The 15,039-nt window shown below is 35.6% G+C and overlaps 1 protein-coding gene across 2 annotated transcripts in view; it reads right to left on the reverse strand.

Moving 5' to 3' along the window:
* LOC131842791 (lysosomal alpha-mannosidase-like) overlaps nt 1-15,039 on the reverse strand; it is a 35,168-nt gene extending 20,129 nt beyond the window's left edge. Inside the window, exons 1-7 of one of the 2 annotated variants that reach the window (XM_059191361.1) lie at nt 14,934-15,039; nt 12,715-12,817; nt 11,793-11,874; nt 10,758-10,943; nt 9,886-10,091; nt 7,994-8,130; nt 1,156-1,289 (exon numbers count right to left, since the gene is read on the reverse strand). In XM_059191361.1, coding sequence (XP_059047344.1) covers nt 1,156-1,289; nt 7,994-8,130; nt 9,886-10,091; nt 10,758-10,943; nt 11,793-11,874; nt 12,715-12,817; nt 14,934-15,011 — 926 coding nt within the window. In that variant the 5' untranslated portion in view covers nt 15,012-15,039. The remainder of the gene's footprint in view (nt 1-1,155; nt 1,290-7,993; nt 8,131-9,885; nt 10,092-10,757; nt 10,944-11,792; nt 11,875-12,714; nt 12,818-14,933) is intronic. The other variant, XM_059191360.1, reaches the window with a different exon arrangement.

The raw sequence follows: 15,039 nt of genomic DNA on the forward strand, positions 1-15,039 counted from the left end.
GCGTTTATGTTGTGTGGAGTTGTGATATTTTTGTGAAACCATTAGAGGACGATGATAATGGAGTTGGTAATGATGGTGATGGTGGTGGTAGTGATGGTGATGGTGGTGATGATGATGATGACGGTGATGATAACGATGATAATGATAAAAAAATAAAAACAAATCAGATCGAAAATAATCAATAGGTTTAGCATAGCCCATTCTCGATACAAATCACCAGCATAGCTGTGATATGTGGAAATAATAATAATAACACTGCCCAAGCCACACAGAGCCATCTAGCCGTAAGCTTAACTTACTGTATCAACTTATCCAAATTATGAAACCACATCCCAGCTTCTTGGTAATGGAAGTCATCTCCCATGGTCACAAGAATGTTATTTGTCATATACGCCTCCGACATATTGCGAACTTTCTCAATGAACTCTGTCACCTAGTACGTAAGGAATGCAAAACTACTAAATAAATAACCGTGGACAATTAACACAGCGCCATCTAGTCCCACGGTAAGCAGAGCTTGTGTTATGGGTACTAGACAACTGATATAAATAAATAAATAAATAAAATTGGTAAGCAGTCTTGTGTTTGTAACTGATATTAAAATAAGACAATTTTTTACTACATATAAATACATATAAATAAAATTGGAGTGTCTGTTTGTAACATTAAAATAAGCGTTTTTTACTACATATAAATACGTATTTTGGTACAATACCAAAATAACATTTTTTACAATTTTTGTCTGTCTGTTTGTTCCAGCTAATCTCTGAAATGGCTGGACCGATTTTGACGGGACTTTTTTTAGCAGGTAGCTGATATAATAAGCAGTAACTTAGGACTTTTATTTTAGAAAAATAAAGTCAAATTCCACACAGACGAAGTCGCAGGTACAGCTAATATACAATATAAATACTTAGATTTTTTTTATATGTATAGAAAACACCCAGACTAAACAATCATACTCATGAATACAAATGTTTGCACCGTGAAAGGAATCGAACCGTGACCATCGGAAGTAAAGCAGTGAGCTTAACCGGAAGCCCACCCTAAGCTAAACGATCGTTTAAATCATGCATGCTACTTTCACGCCAACTTCATGCTACTTGCATGCTATGCATGCATACGCATGCTTATAGAAGCATGCAGCAGACTCACTCGATCAGTTTGTCTAGATTTTGAAACCACATCGCTGCATCTTGGTAATGAAAATCTTCACCCATTGTGATCAGGATGTTACTCGTTATATAGCCTTTTGATATATTTTTGCATATGTTGATAAAGTCGTCAACCTTCAAATGAGTTTATATGTTATGTGCCTACACTTGTAATATTAATATATTATAGAAATATAATATTAATATTTCTATCAACACATGGTACCCTTCCATTAATACCTCTCCAGATAACATAGATTTAAGTTCAGTGTAAAGTCAGTCCACGTTACGACTCCGCGTGGAATGTACGCGTCACTAATAAGTCATGTAGCACACTACCAAATAAACTTACTAATCTATATATATAAAAATGAATTGCTGTTCGTTAGTCTCGCTAAAACTCGAGAACGGCTGAAATAATTTGGCTAATTTTAGTCTTGAACTATTCGTGGAAGTCCAGGCATAAAATACGAAGAAATTGTGTCATGTAAAATAGTAATAATAACAATCTGATTTTCCCATACAAACGGCTGATACCTGTCAAACAGGCGTTCAGAACTTTATTGCGTAACTAAACTACAAAATCTTTGACGTTTTTAATTTTGTGGCGAAACGGATTTCGGGGTGTCAGCTAGTGTACAATAAATAGGACAATTATTACAGCTGTATACTCACTACCTACATACTACAATAAACAATATATTATGTGGCGACACCTCATCACATCATATATAACGATACAGTGGTGAGGTGATAACCACCGCGATACAGTTACATCATCTTTATATAGTCCTAACTTTTGCCCGCGGCTTCGTTCGCGTTAAGAAGTATTATTATTAATTACGGCTTTACTTTTGTTTTCTTTCTTAGGGGATGCCTACGTCATAGTAGCTTTGTGCATGCAAGGTCTCAGCCCGATCAGTTTAAAATTGACAAAGTTTCATACAAAGTTTCATCCCCTACTTTATCCCCTTGGGGGTAGAATTAATCAAAATCCTTTCTTAGCGGATGCCCACGTCATAACATCTACCTGCATGCCAAATTTCAGCCCGATCCGTCCAGTGGTTTGGGCTGTGCGTTGATAGATCACTATGTCAGTCACCTTTGAGTTATATATATTTAGAGGATTTGACCACAGACTTTGACAATAAACAAAATAGTCATCATCTGTTTCTTCCTTATCCCATTTATTTGTGGTCGTCGTAATATGTTTTTTTCTTCCATTCATCCCTGTTCGCAGTCATCTCTTTATTCACTCCCTTTCTTACCATATCATCTTTCACACAGTCCATCCATCTCTTTTTCGGCCTTCCACTGCCCTTATAACCATCCACATTCATATGTAACACCTTCTTTAATATACAATAAACAAATGAGTACATATGATAAAAAAACAGTTTATTTTTTCATACTACGATGGTGTGTAACAAGCATACGGCCCATCTGATGTTAAATGGTACATATTCATGAGTATGATTGTTTGTATCGGTCTGGGTGTTTTCTATGTATAATATGTATTTATTTACAAAAAAATGCATCCATGTATTTATACGTTGTCTAGTACCCATAACACAAGCTCTGCTGAGCTTGGAACTAGATGGCGCTGTGTGAATTGTCCTACGATATTATTATTATTATATACAATGTATATTTATATAGGTGTCTATGTCTAACATTAAATGAAAATCCCGTGCATGAACAACTATTCAAATTCAAATTCAAAAATAATTTATTCATGTAGGACATTTTAGCCGCTTATGAACGTCAAGTTTTTACATTAGAATTTTTTTCCCTACCGTCCAGTTCTGTATATAGATCCAATTGAGAAGAACTGGCAAGAAACTCAATTGAATTATTATTTTTTTTAATCCAGTTTATTGACAATGTATAGGTATTTATATAGGTGTCTATGTCTAACATTAAATGAAAATCCCGTGCATGAACGACTGTTGCCATGCACGCTCGTCATTCAAGTAATCATTAGTGAGTCGCCACCTTTTCTTATCATTTTTATTGGGTTGTTTGGAGTATTGTCAGTTGCTTGGACCTGTAGCACTGCGACCTACATAGATTTATTACGGAAGTGTCTGTTTATCTCGCTTTCACGCCAAAACTACGGAACCGATTTAAATTAAATTTGGTACACAGATAGTCTAGACCCTGAGAAAGGACATAGGCTACTTTTTAACGCGAATAAAGGGTCGTAAGGGGTTGAAAAGGGAGATAAAGGGTTCTATGGAAATATCGTCATTTTTGAAACTAATTTTTAGGCTGTTCATTAAATAGTATAAATAAATATGGTTTGTAAAATTGTTACCCTTAAAGTAAAAATAGGGGATGAAAGTTTGTACAGAAAATGGTAATTTTTAAAGCTATAGTAGGTAGCTTATGTATTAAGGAGTAACTTAAAAACATTAAAAAAATTAAGGTTTCTTAAGGGTCGGCAACGCGTAACACCTCTGGTGTATTCAGGTATACATAGACTACGGTAACCGTTTACCATCAGATGGGCCGTATGCTTGTTTGCCACCTAATTGGTATAAAAAAACTTAGGCTACTTTTATTTTAGAAAAATAAAGTTAAATTCCACGCGGACGAAGTCGCGGGTACAGCTAGTATAATATAAAATGTATAAATCTATAAATGTGAACTCACCTACATTACCAATATTATAAACGCGAAATTTTGTGAGTATGGATGGATGTCACGCAAAAACTACTCGACGGATTTTGATGAAACTTTACAGTAACATAGCTTACACATTAGAGTAACATATAGGCTAAAACTTTCACGCGAGAAACCGCGGGCACAGCTAGTATAATAAAATCCCATCAAAAACATAAATGTGAAATGATAGCCGAGTTTAATATTATGATATATGCCTTGATTGTTGACTTCTACGACAAAAGAGATGAGATCTAAATGGGTGCCAAGTTCAATGGTCTGTCCTGAAATGTATTTATAACAATATAAAATATCATTTCTTCTTATAACTTAGGATAATATACTGTAGCCTAAGGTCTAACTTGGCTAGTTTTCATATACGAAATATACTGTAGCCTTCGAAAGTTCTAAACATGTTACTTGTCGGTTCCTATTTTAATATTAATAGTAACTAGCAATCGAAAGTAATATTGGTATATGAGAACTGGCCAAGTCAGAACTTAGGCTACAGTATATTATCCTAAGTTATAAGAAGAAATGATATTTTATATTGTTATAAATACATTTCAGGACAGACCATTGAACTTGGCACCCATTTAGATCTCATCTCTTTTGTCGTAGAAGTCAACAATCAAGGCATATATCATAATATTAAACTCGGCTATCATTTCACATTTATGTTTTTGATGGGATATCATTACTTTTTGTACATAAATTATACGAGGTACTTATTTATAACTAAATTAATACCAAATTATTTTTGATAAATTACTGTATTTTCGTATATTTACGGGGTATAATTGTCTATTTTTGTGTTATTTTCTATATTTTCTTGTAACTTTTAAATGTTCAAGTGCAATGCCAATTCAGTATCAGGAATTTTTGGGCAAATCGGGGCGGTATAACGTCCACAGATGGTTGTACTCTACAAGACTCTCGTGACTTGGATCTAAATTGTTAAGACGTACTCCATCTAAGGTTTTAACTCTGGAGAGTCCAACGTAAACCTGCCCTTTATTAAATATAGAGGAGGCTATGTTGAGAAGAGGACTGCCAAAACTAAGGCCTTGTGATTTGTGGATAGTAATAGCATATGTTAAGCAAATACGGAATTGTTCTCTGTCAACATATACATTATTTAATATCTGAAACTTCGTATTGACACGTTATAGTTCGTAAAGACGATTATGTAACAAATTGACTGTTATCTATTGAATTCTCAAGAAAACAATTTGTTACCAATGAGTTCTCATTCTCGAGTTAACTATACATTCCTACTTATAACTATACTAAAATTGTTATTAATTTTTGGTTTAAACTATTGTCTATACCATACGTATTTACTAAAATAATGTAATAATAATATAACTACAAATATATAAGTATAATTTAAGAAAGCTATAAATTTCGTAGCATAAATCGCAACCTTATAGGTTAGATATCGAGAAACAAGACATTGAGACATGAGGGCGGCTGCCATTCGCTCGGACAGGTTCGCGTCAACGTTTTATCGCACCGCTCCCACACGGCGCCGCTGCGGCGCCCTATACCGAAATGCCTATTATTTATTAATTATTTATAAAAATAATGATTTTACACTATCGATGTGCGCTAAATATTGAAACAATAATTAATACCAAATCTCAGTTAATAACATAATAAATACGAAATTCGACTATACTCCTAGTTATAAGTACGAGTATATTTTAGACAGAATCTAAATTATAGCAACTAGTGTTTACCGCTCAATGCAATATTTGAAGTTTGCTAGTTATCGACACTGATGTAAAGAGGTCAACGTAAATTGGTAATGATCGACGTTTTCATACAATATTACTTTCCGTCCAGTACAAGATGAGATTTTTCGCCAGGGATCAATGTCAATTGGTGGCTATCGACGTTTTCATAGAATTTTAGTATTCGTCCAGTATAAGTTGAAATAGAATCAATTAAAGTGAAAAATTGTAGTAAAATGATAACAATTTACCAGTTTCAGATTTTTTCCTTTATATTCACCTAATTACCTATCTGCATACCAAATTTGAACTTCCTAGGTCATCTGGAAGTGGGTTATAATTTTGATCTATAGTTGATCAGTGATAAAACTGACGATTTTTGGACATTAATATCTAAATAACCGTTTGAGATATGTTTATGAAATTTGGAACACATATTTATCTCGCAAGTCTCAATATATGACCCAAATTTGACAGGTTTGTGTGAAAGAGTTTTTGAGTTATGAGGGGGTCAAAAGTGGCTCCAAATGGTTCGTGTAAATATACACACGGTGCTGCAGGCCAGTTTACTTGAAACTCGGCTTGACACGCTACCGCGTGTCTAGATATAGTTATTAAGTAACTCATCCGTTTGATTTCATAATATTATAAACACGAAAGTTTGTGAGTTTGTTACTCTTTCACGCAAACTACTCAACGGATTTTGATGAAACTTTACAGTAACATAGCTTACACATTAGAGTAACATATAGGCTAAAACTTTCACGCGAGAAACCGCGGGCACAGCTGGTATATAATAAAATGTCCAGACATGTGGCGGCGTGGTGGGCCGGGTCAATGGGCTCCCTAAAATATGGTCGAGCGCAGTGATGGCTGGCTCATCCGTCATACTCGTGAACGAGTGCTGCTTGTAGGGACTGGTCTGCTCTTATCACTACGACTGATTTAATCTTATTGCATGATTATATTTGACCCAAAAAATTAGTGCTTGTTGGTAGTTTGTATTCACACTATTTAAAAGAGCAACACACAAGTTTCTTGCTCGTTCTTCTTGTGATGAGACAGCTTTCCGAACGAGTGGTAGATAAAAAACAAATTGTTATGACTATTCAAAAGTGCTTAAATTAAGTTTATTTGAATAAATGATTTTCTATTCTATTCTATTCTATTCTAAGTAACTCTATTAAGTAGTATAGCTCATATCAGAGTAACGTGTAGGCTATAATTTTCACGGGAGAAACCGTGGGCACAGCTAGTATAATATAATATAGTTATTAAGTAACTCACACGTTTGATTTCATAATTCACATTTCATTTAACGTAAGTACGTTAATGTAGTATACATTAAAATATCTAGTTGTTTCAAAAAAATGTCGTTGGCAAATAAATAAACGTCGTAATTACCAATTACAATATATACGGAAAACACAAAGATTATTTTTTGGTGTTTCTTTCAAAGATAGTAATAAAAGCACTAGTTTACGTTAATTATAATCGTGTGCAAATATGTAACTCTACCTCAATATTTCTATTTAATTCTTTACTTTAAGAATCTTTATAATTAATTCGTATCGTAGTTAGTTCCACTGTATTGTAAATTCTAAAATATCAATGTGCCTTCATAAATATAAATTATATAAACAAACAGGAAGACTCCGTAATCATCATCATCATCGCAGCCCGGAAGACGTCCACTGCTGGACATAGGCCTCCCCCAAAGATCTCCACGACGATCGGTCCTGCGCTGCTCGCATCCAATGCCTTCCAGCGATCTTGACCAGATCGTCGGTCCACCTCCACCAGACTCCGTAATAGTTTTGTTCAATTGGGGACCGAAGCTTCGTCTACTTGATTCACGCGATACATTGCGACACGGACGCGTGATCGTGATATCGTGGTACGGGGAGAGCGAGCGAGCGCTGGCGGTCGATCGGCGATACGTAAAACTATAGGGGTGCATGAGGTGCGCAGACCGCGGGGCCCGATTTTGAAGTAATAGTTTATCACGACGTCGCCTTTCTTTTACTACTTAGTTACTTATAACTCACCCGTTTGTCGACGTTGTACATGGGAGAATTAACATCATCTACAATAGAATAGAATAGAATAGAATATTCACAATATAGTTTATCACGGCGTCAAAATTATTTTTTACTTTAGTTACTTATAACTCACCCGTTTGTCGACGTTGTACATGGGAGAATTAACATCATCTACAATAGAATAGAATAGAATAGAATATTCACAATATAGTTTATCACGGCGTCGCCTTTCTTTTACTACTTAGTTACTTATAACTCACCCGTTTGTCGACGTTGTACATAGGAGAATTAACATCATCTACAATAGAATAGAATAGAATATTCACATATAGAATATTCACAATATAGTTTATCACGGCGTCGCCTTTCTTTTACTACTTAGTTACTTATAACTCACCCGTTTGTCGACGTTGTACATAGGAGAATTAACATCATCTACAATAGGTTCATCGTTGCACAGAACATCGAAACAAAACCCGGGCGGGGGCGAGTATGTATTGTACAATGCTCCGGTAAAGATATCCGATGTTTTACCTGAAAATATAGTCAATCAAAATTTATATTAATTTACTTAAAAAAAAAAAGACTAAAAACACGTCTGCGAGTGTACCTAACTACCTACGTAATAGAAATAATCTTAATTCAAATAAACTCATTACAAGCACTTTTGAATAGTCATATTTTGATTCTACCACTCATTCGAAACGCAGACTCATCACAAGAAGAAGCAAGAAACTTGCGTGTTGCATTGCTACTATAGACGAGCAAAAACATCTATTCAAAAGAGCTGTAGAATGGTAGAATCAAAATATGATTCAAAAGTGCTTCTAATGTCATATTTGAATAAAGATTATTTTATATTTTGACATCCTCGGTGGTCCAGCGGTCTAGCACACCGCTTTACGTCCGATGGTCGCGGGTTCGATTCCTCGCACGGTACAAACATTTGTATTCATGAGGATGATTGTTTGTATCGGTCTGGGTGTTTTCTATGTAAATTCTATGTATTTATTAAAAAAAAATGTATCCATGTATTTATATCAGTTGTCTAGTACCCATAACACAAGCTCTGCTTAGCTTGGGACTAGATGGCGCTGTGTCAATTGTCCTGAGACATTATTATTATTATTATTATAAATAAAAGCTAGACCTTTATTTATAGTAATTGCTAATCCCTATCATCCTAAATATTAATATAAAATGTAAATTAAATTTTAAATTATTTTCAATTTATATTGAATTATAACATGATATATACAGATTATATTGGACTTTAATATGAAGTGTTATTTGAGTATACCTGGAGAGATTATATATTAAGAGATCGCTTTCAGCGATCCGTCTTATGTTCGCATTCTTTCTTTCTTTTTTGTAATCATTTATTCTTTTTTTTATGCATAATAAAGAGTTTATTATGATCATTATTAACTGCCTAACCCGAAGACATTGTTTTGCATATAATTTAAAATCGCTATTAAAAATACAGGTTGCTGATAGAAGGGTGATAATTTTGGATTGTATGTAATTTATTTATAAAAGTTTGTCCAAAAAATAAATAATAATGTTAGGGGTGGACAACCATTATGACTTAGGGATATAAAAAATAGATTGTAGCCGATTCTCAGACCCACTGAATATGCATATAGAATTTCATAATAATCCACCAAGCCATTTCGGAGGAATATAACATATCTAAATATATATATTTCACCTCGTTGGTCTAGCGGTCTAGCAAAATTCACGATGGTCACGGGTTCGATTCCTCGCACGGCACAAACATTTGTATTCATGAGCATGATTGTTTGTATCGGTCTGGGTATTTTCTATGTATAATATGTATGTATTTACGAAAAAAAAATTACTATGTATTTGTATTGTCTAGTACCCATAACACAACTTTAGCGAGAATCTAATATATATATATATATATATATATGTTTTAACTCAAAGGTGACTGACATAGTGATCTATCAACGCACAGCCCAAACCACTGGACGGATCGGGCTGAAATTTGTCATGCAGGTAGATGTTATGACGTAGGTATCCGCTAAGAATGGATTTTGATTAATTCTACCCCCAAGGAGATAAAATAGGGGATGAAAGTTTGTATGAAACTTTGTCAATTTTAAACCGATCGGGCTGAGACTTTGCATGCATAAAACTACTATGACGTAAGCATCCTCTAAGAAAGGATTTAGATAAATTCCACTCCTAAGGGGATAAATTAACGCGAGCGAAGCCGCGGTCAAAAGCTAGTTTTATATATAAGATTAATTACATAAAACTTACCAAGGTCATCATCCCCTCGCCAGAGCATCTCCATCCGTTTCTCAGCCAGCCTGGCCCGCTTGTCCTGATAATCCAAACGGCCCAGGAACAGTCCGTCGTAGCCCATAGCTGCCAGCAACGAGGCAAGCTCCCGGGAATGGCCGAATGGATCTATTTGCCATCCCACACGGGGCAAGGCACAGGATCCGAAGGTATCGTTCAGCTTTCTAGAAAGATCCATTGTTTAATCATAAATTATTATAACTCTATTCAAACTAGATTCAGCACAAAAGGAGTGAGCAAGAAACTTGTGTTGCTCTTTTGAATAGATGCTTTTCTAAATATATATAACTCAAAGGTGACTGACATAGTGATCTATCAACGCACAGCCCAACCCACTGGACGGATCGGACTGAAATTTGGCATGCAGGTACATGTTATGACGTAGGCATTCGCTAAGAAAGGATTTTGATTAATTCTATCCCCAAGGGGATAAATAATTGACAAAGTTTCATACAAACTTTCATCAAGTTTGTATGAAACTTTGTCAATTTTAAACCGATCGGGCTGAGACTTTGCATACATAAAGCTACTATGATGTAGGCATCCCCTAAGCCTTTCCGATCGGTTTAAAATTGACAAAGTTTCATACAAACTTTCATCCCCTATTTTATCCCCTTGGGGGTAGAATTTATCAAAATCCTTTCTTAGCGGATGCCTACGTCATAACATCTACCTGCATGCCAAATTTCAGCCCGATCCGTCCAGTAATTTGGGCTGTGCGTTGATAGATCACTATGTCAGTCAGTCACCTTTGAGTTATATATATTTAGATAGATTAGATAATGTTATGTACAAGTTGATTAAAGAGAAAAGAAACAGAGAGCACCAACTTGAGGCCCCAGGTGAACTGGTCGATGATGCTCTGGTAGTGGGCTGCGGCTTCATCATTCATACTCCAGGCCCCGCCGACGAACTCCAACCGACCCTGGCGCACCAGCGCGTGGACCTTCCGCTGAACAGCATCAGACTGCTGCGTCCACCATTTCCAGAAGAACGCTGTCTCTACGTATATAAACCTGAAAGAGAAAAAGAAGAAAGAAAAATATTTATTCAGTACCAACAATTAGTATTACAATATAAACAAAACCAAACAAAAAAGATCAATTATATTCAAATGTATATATATATTAATATATAATAATAATAATAATAAATAATCTCAGGACAATTAACACAGCGCCATCTAGACCCAAGTTAAGCTAGCTAAAGCTTGTGTTACGGGTACTAGATAACTGATATATATGCATAGATATATATTACAGACGCTAGTCTGAGGGCACCGCGAGAGGTTCGAATCTCGGCTCAGGCCGTCGTAACATCGATCCCCGTTTGAATTGTAAGGGGGTCGATCAGAAGGGTTCTAATGACGATGCTTACCAGCGGAATGTATGGCGCCTCAAGATTTGGGACCACGCGTAACGGAAAGAGGTGAGGATAAAGAAGAATATATTACAGAGGATAAAGAAGAATACATTACAGAGGATAAAGAAGAATACATTACAGAGGATAAAGAAGAATATATTACAGAGTGTTAGGGAAAATACTTTATGTGGAAGCGTCTGTCTCGTACCTGTATGGTTCTGCGGATTTCTTGGTCTTCAGAGTCTCGAAGATATTTTCGCTAGCTTTTTAGTTTCATAGTAGGTTTAACTCAGTTTTAATTTATTTTGATATACAAAAACTGCGCGCGCGTCATGGCCTGTCATAGGTCAAGGTAAGGAGGGGGAAGGAAAAGCGCGAGAACAGAAACTAACGGACTCTAATATAATAATCTGTGCTTACGATGGTACAGGGTAGATTTTGAACACAGAGGATAAAAAAGAATACGTTACAGAGGATAAAGAAGAATACGTTACTTTACTTACCTTCTATTGCTGTTTTCCCATAGTTCTTTGATCACGGAATCCAAAATATATTGCACGCCAGCTTTCTGTATGTCATTGCGACCTAAAATTAATACAATATCGGTTACGGCCACGGTAGTTCAGCGGTTTATCCCACAGCTTAACTTCCGATGGTCGCGGGTTCCGTTCCTTGCATGTGACAAAAATTTGTATTCATGAGTTAGATTGTTTGTATCGGTCTGGGTGTTATCTATGTATAATATGTATTTACGAAAAAAAAATATCTGTGTATTTGTATCAGTTGTGTAGTACCCATAACACAAGCTCTGCTTAGCTTGGGACTAGATGGCGCTGTGTTAATTGTCCAGGGTTATTTATTTATTTATTTATATCAGTTGTCTAGTACCCATAACACAAGCTCTGCTTACCGTGGGACTAGATGGCGCTGTGTTAATTGTCCAGGGTTATTTATTTATTTATATCAGTTGTCTAGTACCCATAACACAAGCTCTGCTTACCGTGGGACTAGATGGCGCTGTGTTAATTGTCCAGGGTTATTTATTTATTTATATCAGTTGTCTAGTACCCACAACACAAGCTCTGCTTAGCTTGGGACTAGATGGCGTTGTGTGAAAGAACCAAGCTTACCACTTACCATCAGGTGGACCATTAACTTTTTTACTATACCATCATCATCATCATCATCTGCTTCTTCATTATCCCATTTATTTCGGGTCCAATACCTGAGGAGAGCTCATCAAAGAAAGAGGAGAGGAGAGCTCATCAAAATTTTCACTCTGATATTTTTACTTTTTTTTACGAATCTATAAGTGGTATATCTATATGTTAAAAACTACTTACTTCCATAATGCATTCAATCAGCGATATAAAAAACTACTTACTTCCATAATGCATTCAATCAGCGATATAAAAAACTACTTACTTCCATAATAGTACTGGTCCACAGTCTTAAGCCATCCAACATCATCGTGTGTATGAGGTACTATATGAACGTTTAGAAAACCTTCCTTTGCCTTAGTGCAGCTCTACAATAAAAAAAGAAAATATTATTCCCTACAAATCAAGAGCCCACGACGCCCAGACATACGTCATTTTAGTAAACGTGAAAGTTCTTGTATGTGTGTCCCCAACACAGGTAAGAACGATCCCCAAACATGAAACCTGGATCGTGGTTCCTTTGGCAGGTACCAGGTAACAAAGGTGTAAAAATTTTCATATCAAATTCGTTAATTTCTAAAACTCATATTTTTCATATATTGTTCGTAGCATTATTACAACTTGCTCTGCTCATTGCCAGACACTTAGTGTGGTTCCAACCCCCCACCGGATACCCCTATACTATATTATTTTATAAATAAACTTACGTTATTTTATTAAAGCTGAAATTTATATATATTATTCAGAGAACTATTAAACTAAGTTTCCTAAATTGCCAGACAGTTTTGTTGGTTCCTTATCCTACCAGACTCATTGAAACCGTATATTGGGTAACAACGGTGTATACAATTTCATATCAAATTCATTATTTTAAGAAACTCCATTTTTTTCACATATTGGTCGTAACAGTATTATAACTTGCGCTGCTCATTGCCAGACACTTAGTGTGGTTCCAACCCCCCACCAGACACCCCTATAGTATATTATTTTATAAATAAACTTACGTTATTTTATTAAAGCTGAAATTTATATACATTATTCAGAGAACTATTAAACTGAGTTTCCTAAATTGCCAGACAGTTTTGTTGGTTCCTTATCCTACCAGACTCATTGAAACCGTATATTGGGTAACAACGGTGTATACAATTTCATATCAAATTCGTTAATTTATGAAACTAAATTTTTACACATATTGCTCGTAACAGTGTTATTACTTGAAATACCAACATACTAGATATAAGAAAATACTAGATGTATTTTTTTAACTATTCTAATATCAGACAAACTTGACTACAATAGATCTTTTGCTAACGTCCACCTAAATTTAGCATCCCCCAAATGTGACCAATCTATACATATAAATAAAATTGGAGTGTCAGTTTGTAATATTGAAATAACCGTTTTTTACTACAGGCGTATGAATATAAATACGGTACATACACCAAAATAACAGTTTTTACAATTTTTATCTGGCTGTCTGTTTGTTCCGGCTAATCTCTGAAATGGCTGAACCTATTTTGACGGGACTTTTATTGGCGGATAGCTATTATAATAAGTAGTAACTTAGGCAACTTTTATTTTAGATAAATTCTCTAACTTTTTTGTCTGTGTATCTGTTTGTTCCGGCTAATCTTTAAATTGGCTGGACCAATTTTGACGGGACTTTTTTTGGCAGGTAGCAACTTAGGCTACTTTTATTTTAGAAAAATAAAGGTAAATTCCACGCGGCCCAAGTCGCGGACACAGCTAGTTATTAAATAAAACTACAACAGTAATAAAAAAAATCACCTAGCTAATCTCTGTCGCCCAGATACTATAGTATAATGAACCGTAATCAAACACAATAACATTGTTATATATAAATACATTAGTGTTGATAACATTTTAACCTAAACGGTTCAGTTTGTTTGCTAGAGATAACAGGACATACATACAAAATTGTATTACAATCTCGTAAGCGACTATTTCAATCCCGCGGCGTTGCTTCCATAACGGGGACATACATACAAATTTGTATTATCATCATCACTACATAGTATAAAAAAAAGTCGCTCACGTTGTCCGTCCCTATACACATAGGGAAATCCGTTACAAAATCCCTTGCGTAGTTTTAAAGATTTAAGCATACATATAGACGGACAGACAGCGACAGCGACTTTGTTTTATACTATGTAACTAACTACTCGCCCCGGCTTTGCACGGATGTACATGTATTATACATATAAACCTTCCTCTTGAATCACTCTAACTATTAAAAAACCCGCATCAAAATCCGTTGCGTAGTTTTAAAGATTTTAGCATACAGAGGGACAGACAGCGACAGCGACTTTGTTTTATACTATGTAATGATTAGTAAGTGACGTGTATGTGGAATTGAACGGGGGATCGATCGGAGGGGCGACCGGTGTAAAGGGCAGCTACGGCCAACAGCATTACGACTACAGCGACAGCGACTTTGTTTTATACTTTGTTAGTGATACATACCTCATAACCACACTTCTCCCCCGGCCGCGGTGTGTTCCAATCATGACCGTGTGGAACACCCAGGATGTTCCAACACATGGACAGCAGCAAGACCACACGATGGAGC

Source organism: Achroia grisella, unplaced genomic scaffold (genome assembly GCF_030625045.1).
Source record: "Achroia grisella isolate CSIRO2021 unplaced genomic scaffold, CSIRO_AGI_Agris_v1 utg2471, whole genome shotgun sequence".
NCBI classification, from domain to species: domain Eukaryota; kingdom Metazoa; phylum Arthropoda; class Insecta; order Lepidoptera; family Pyralidae; genus Achroia; species Achroia grisella.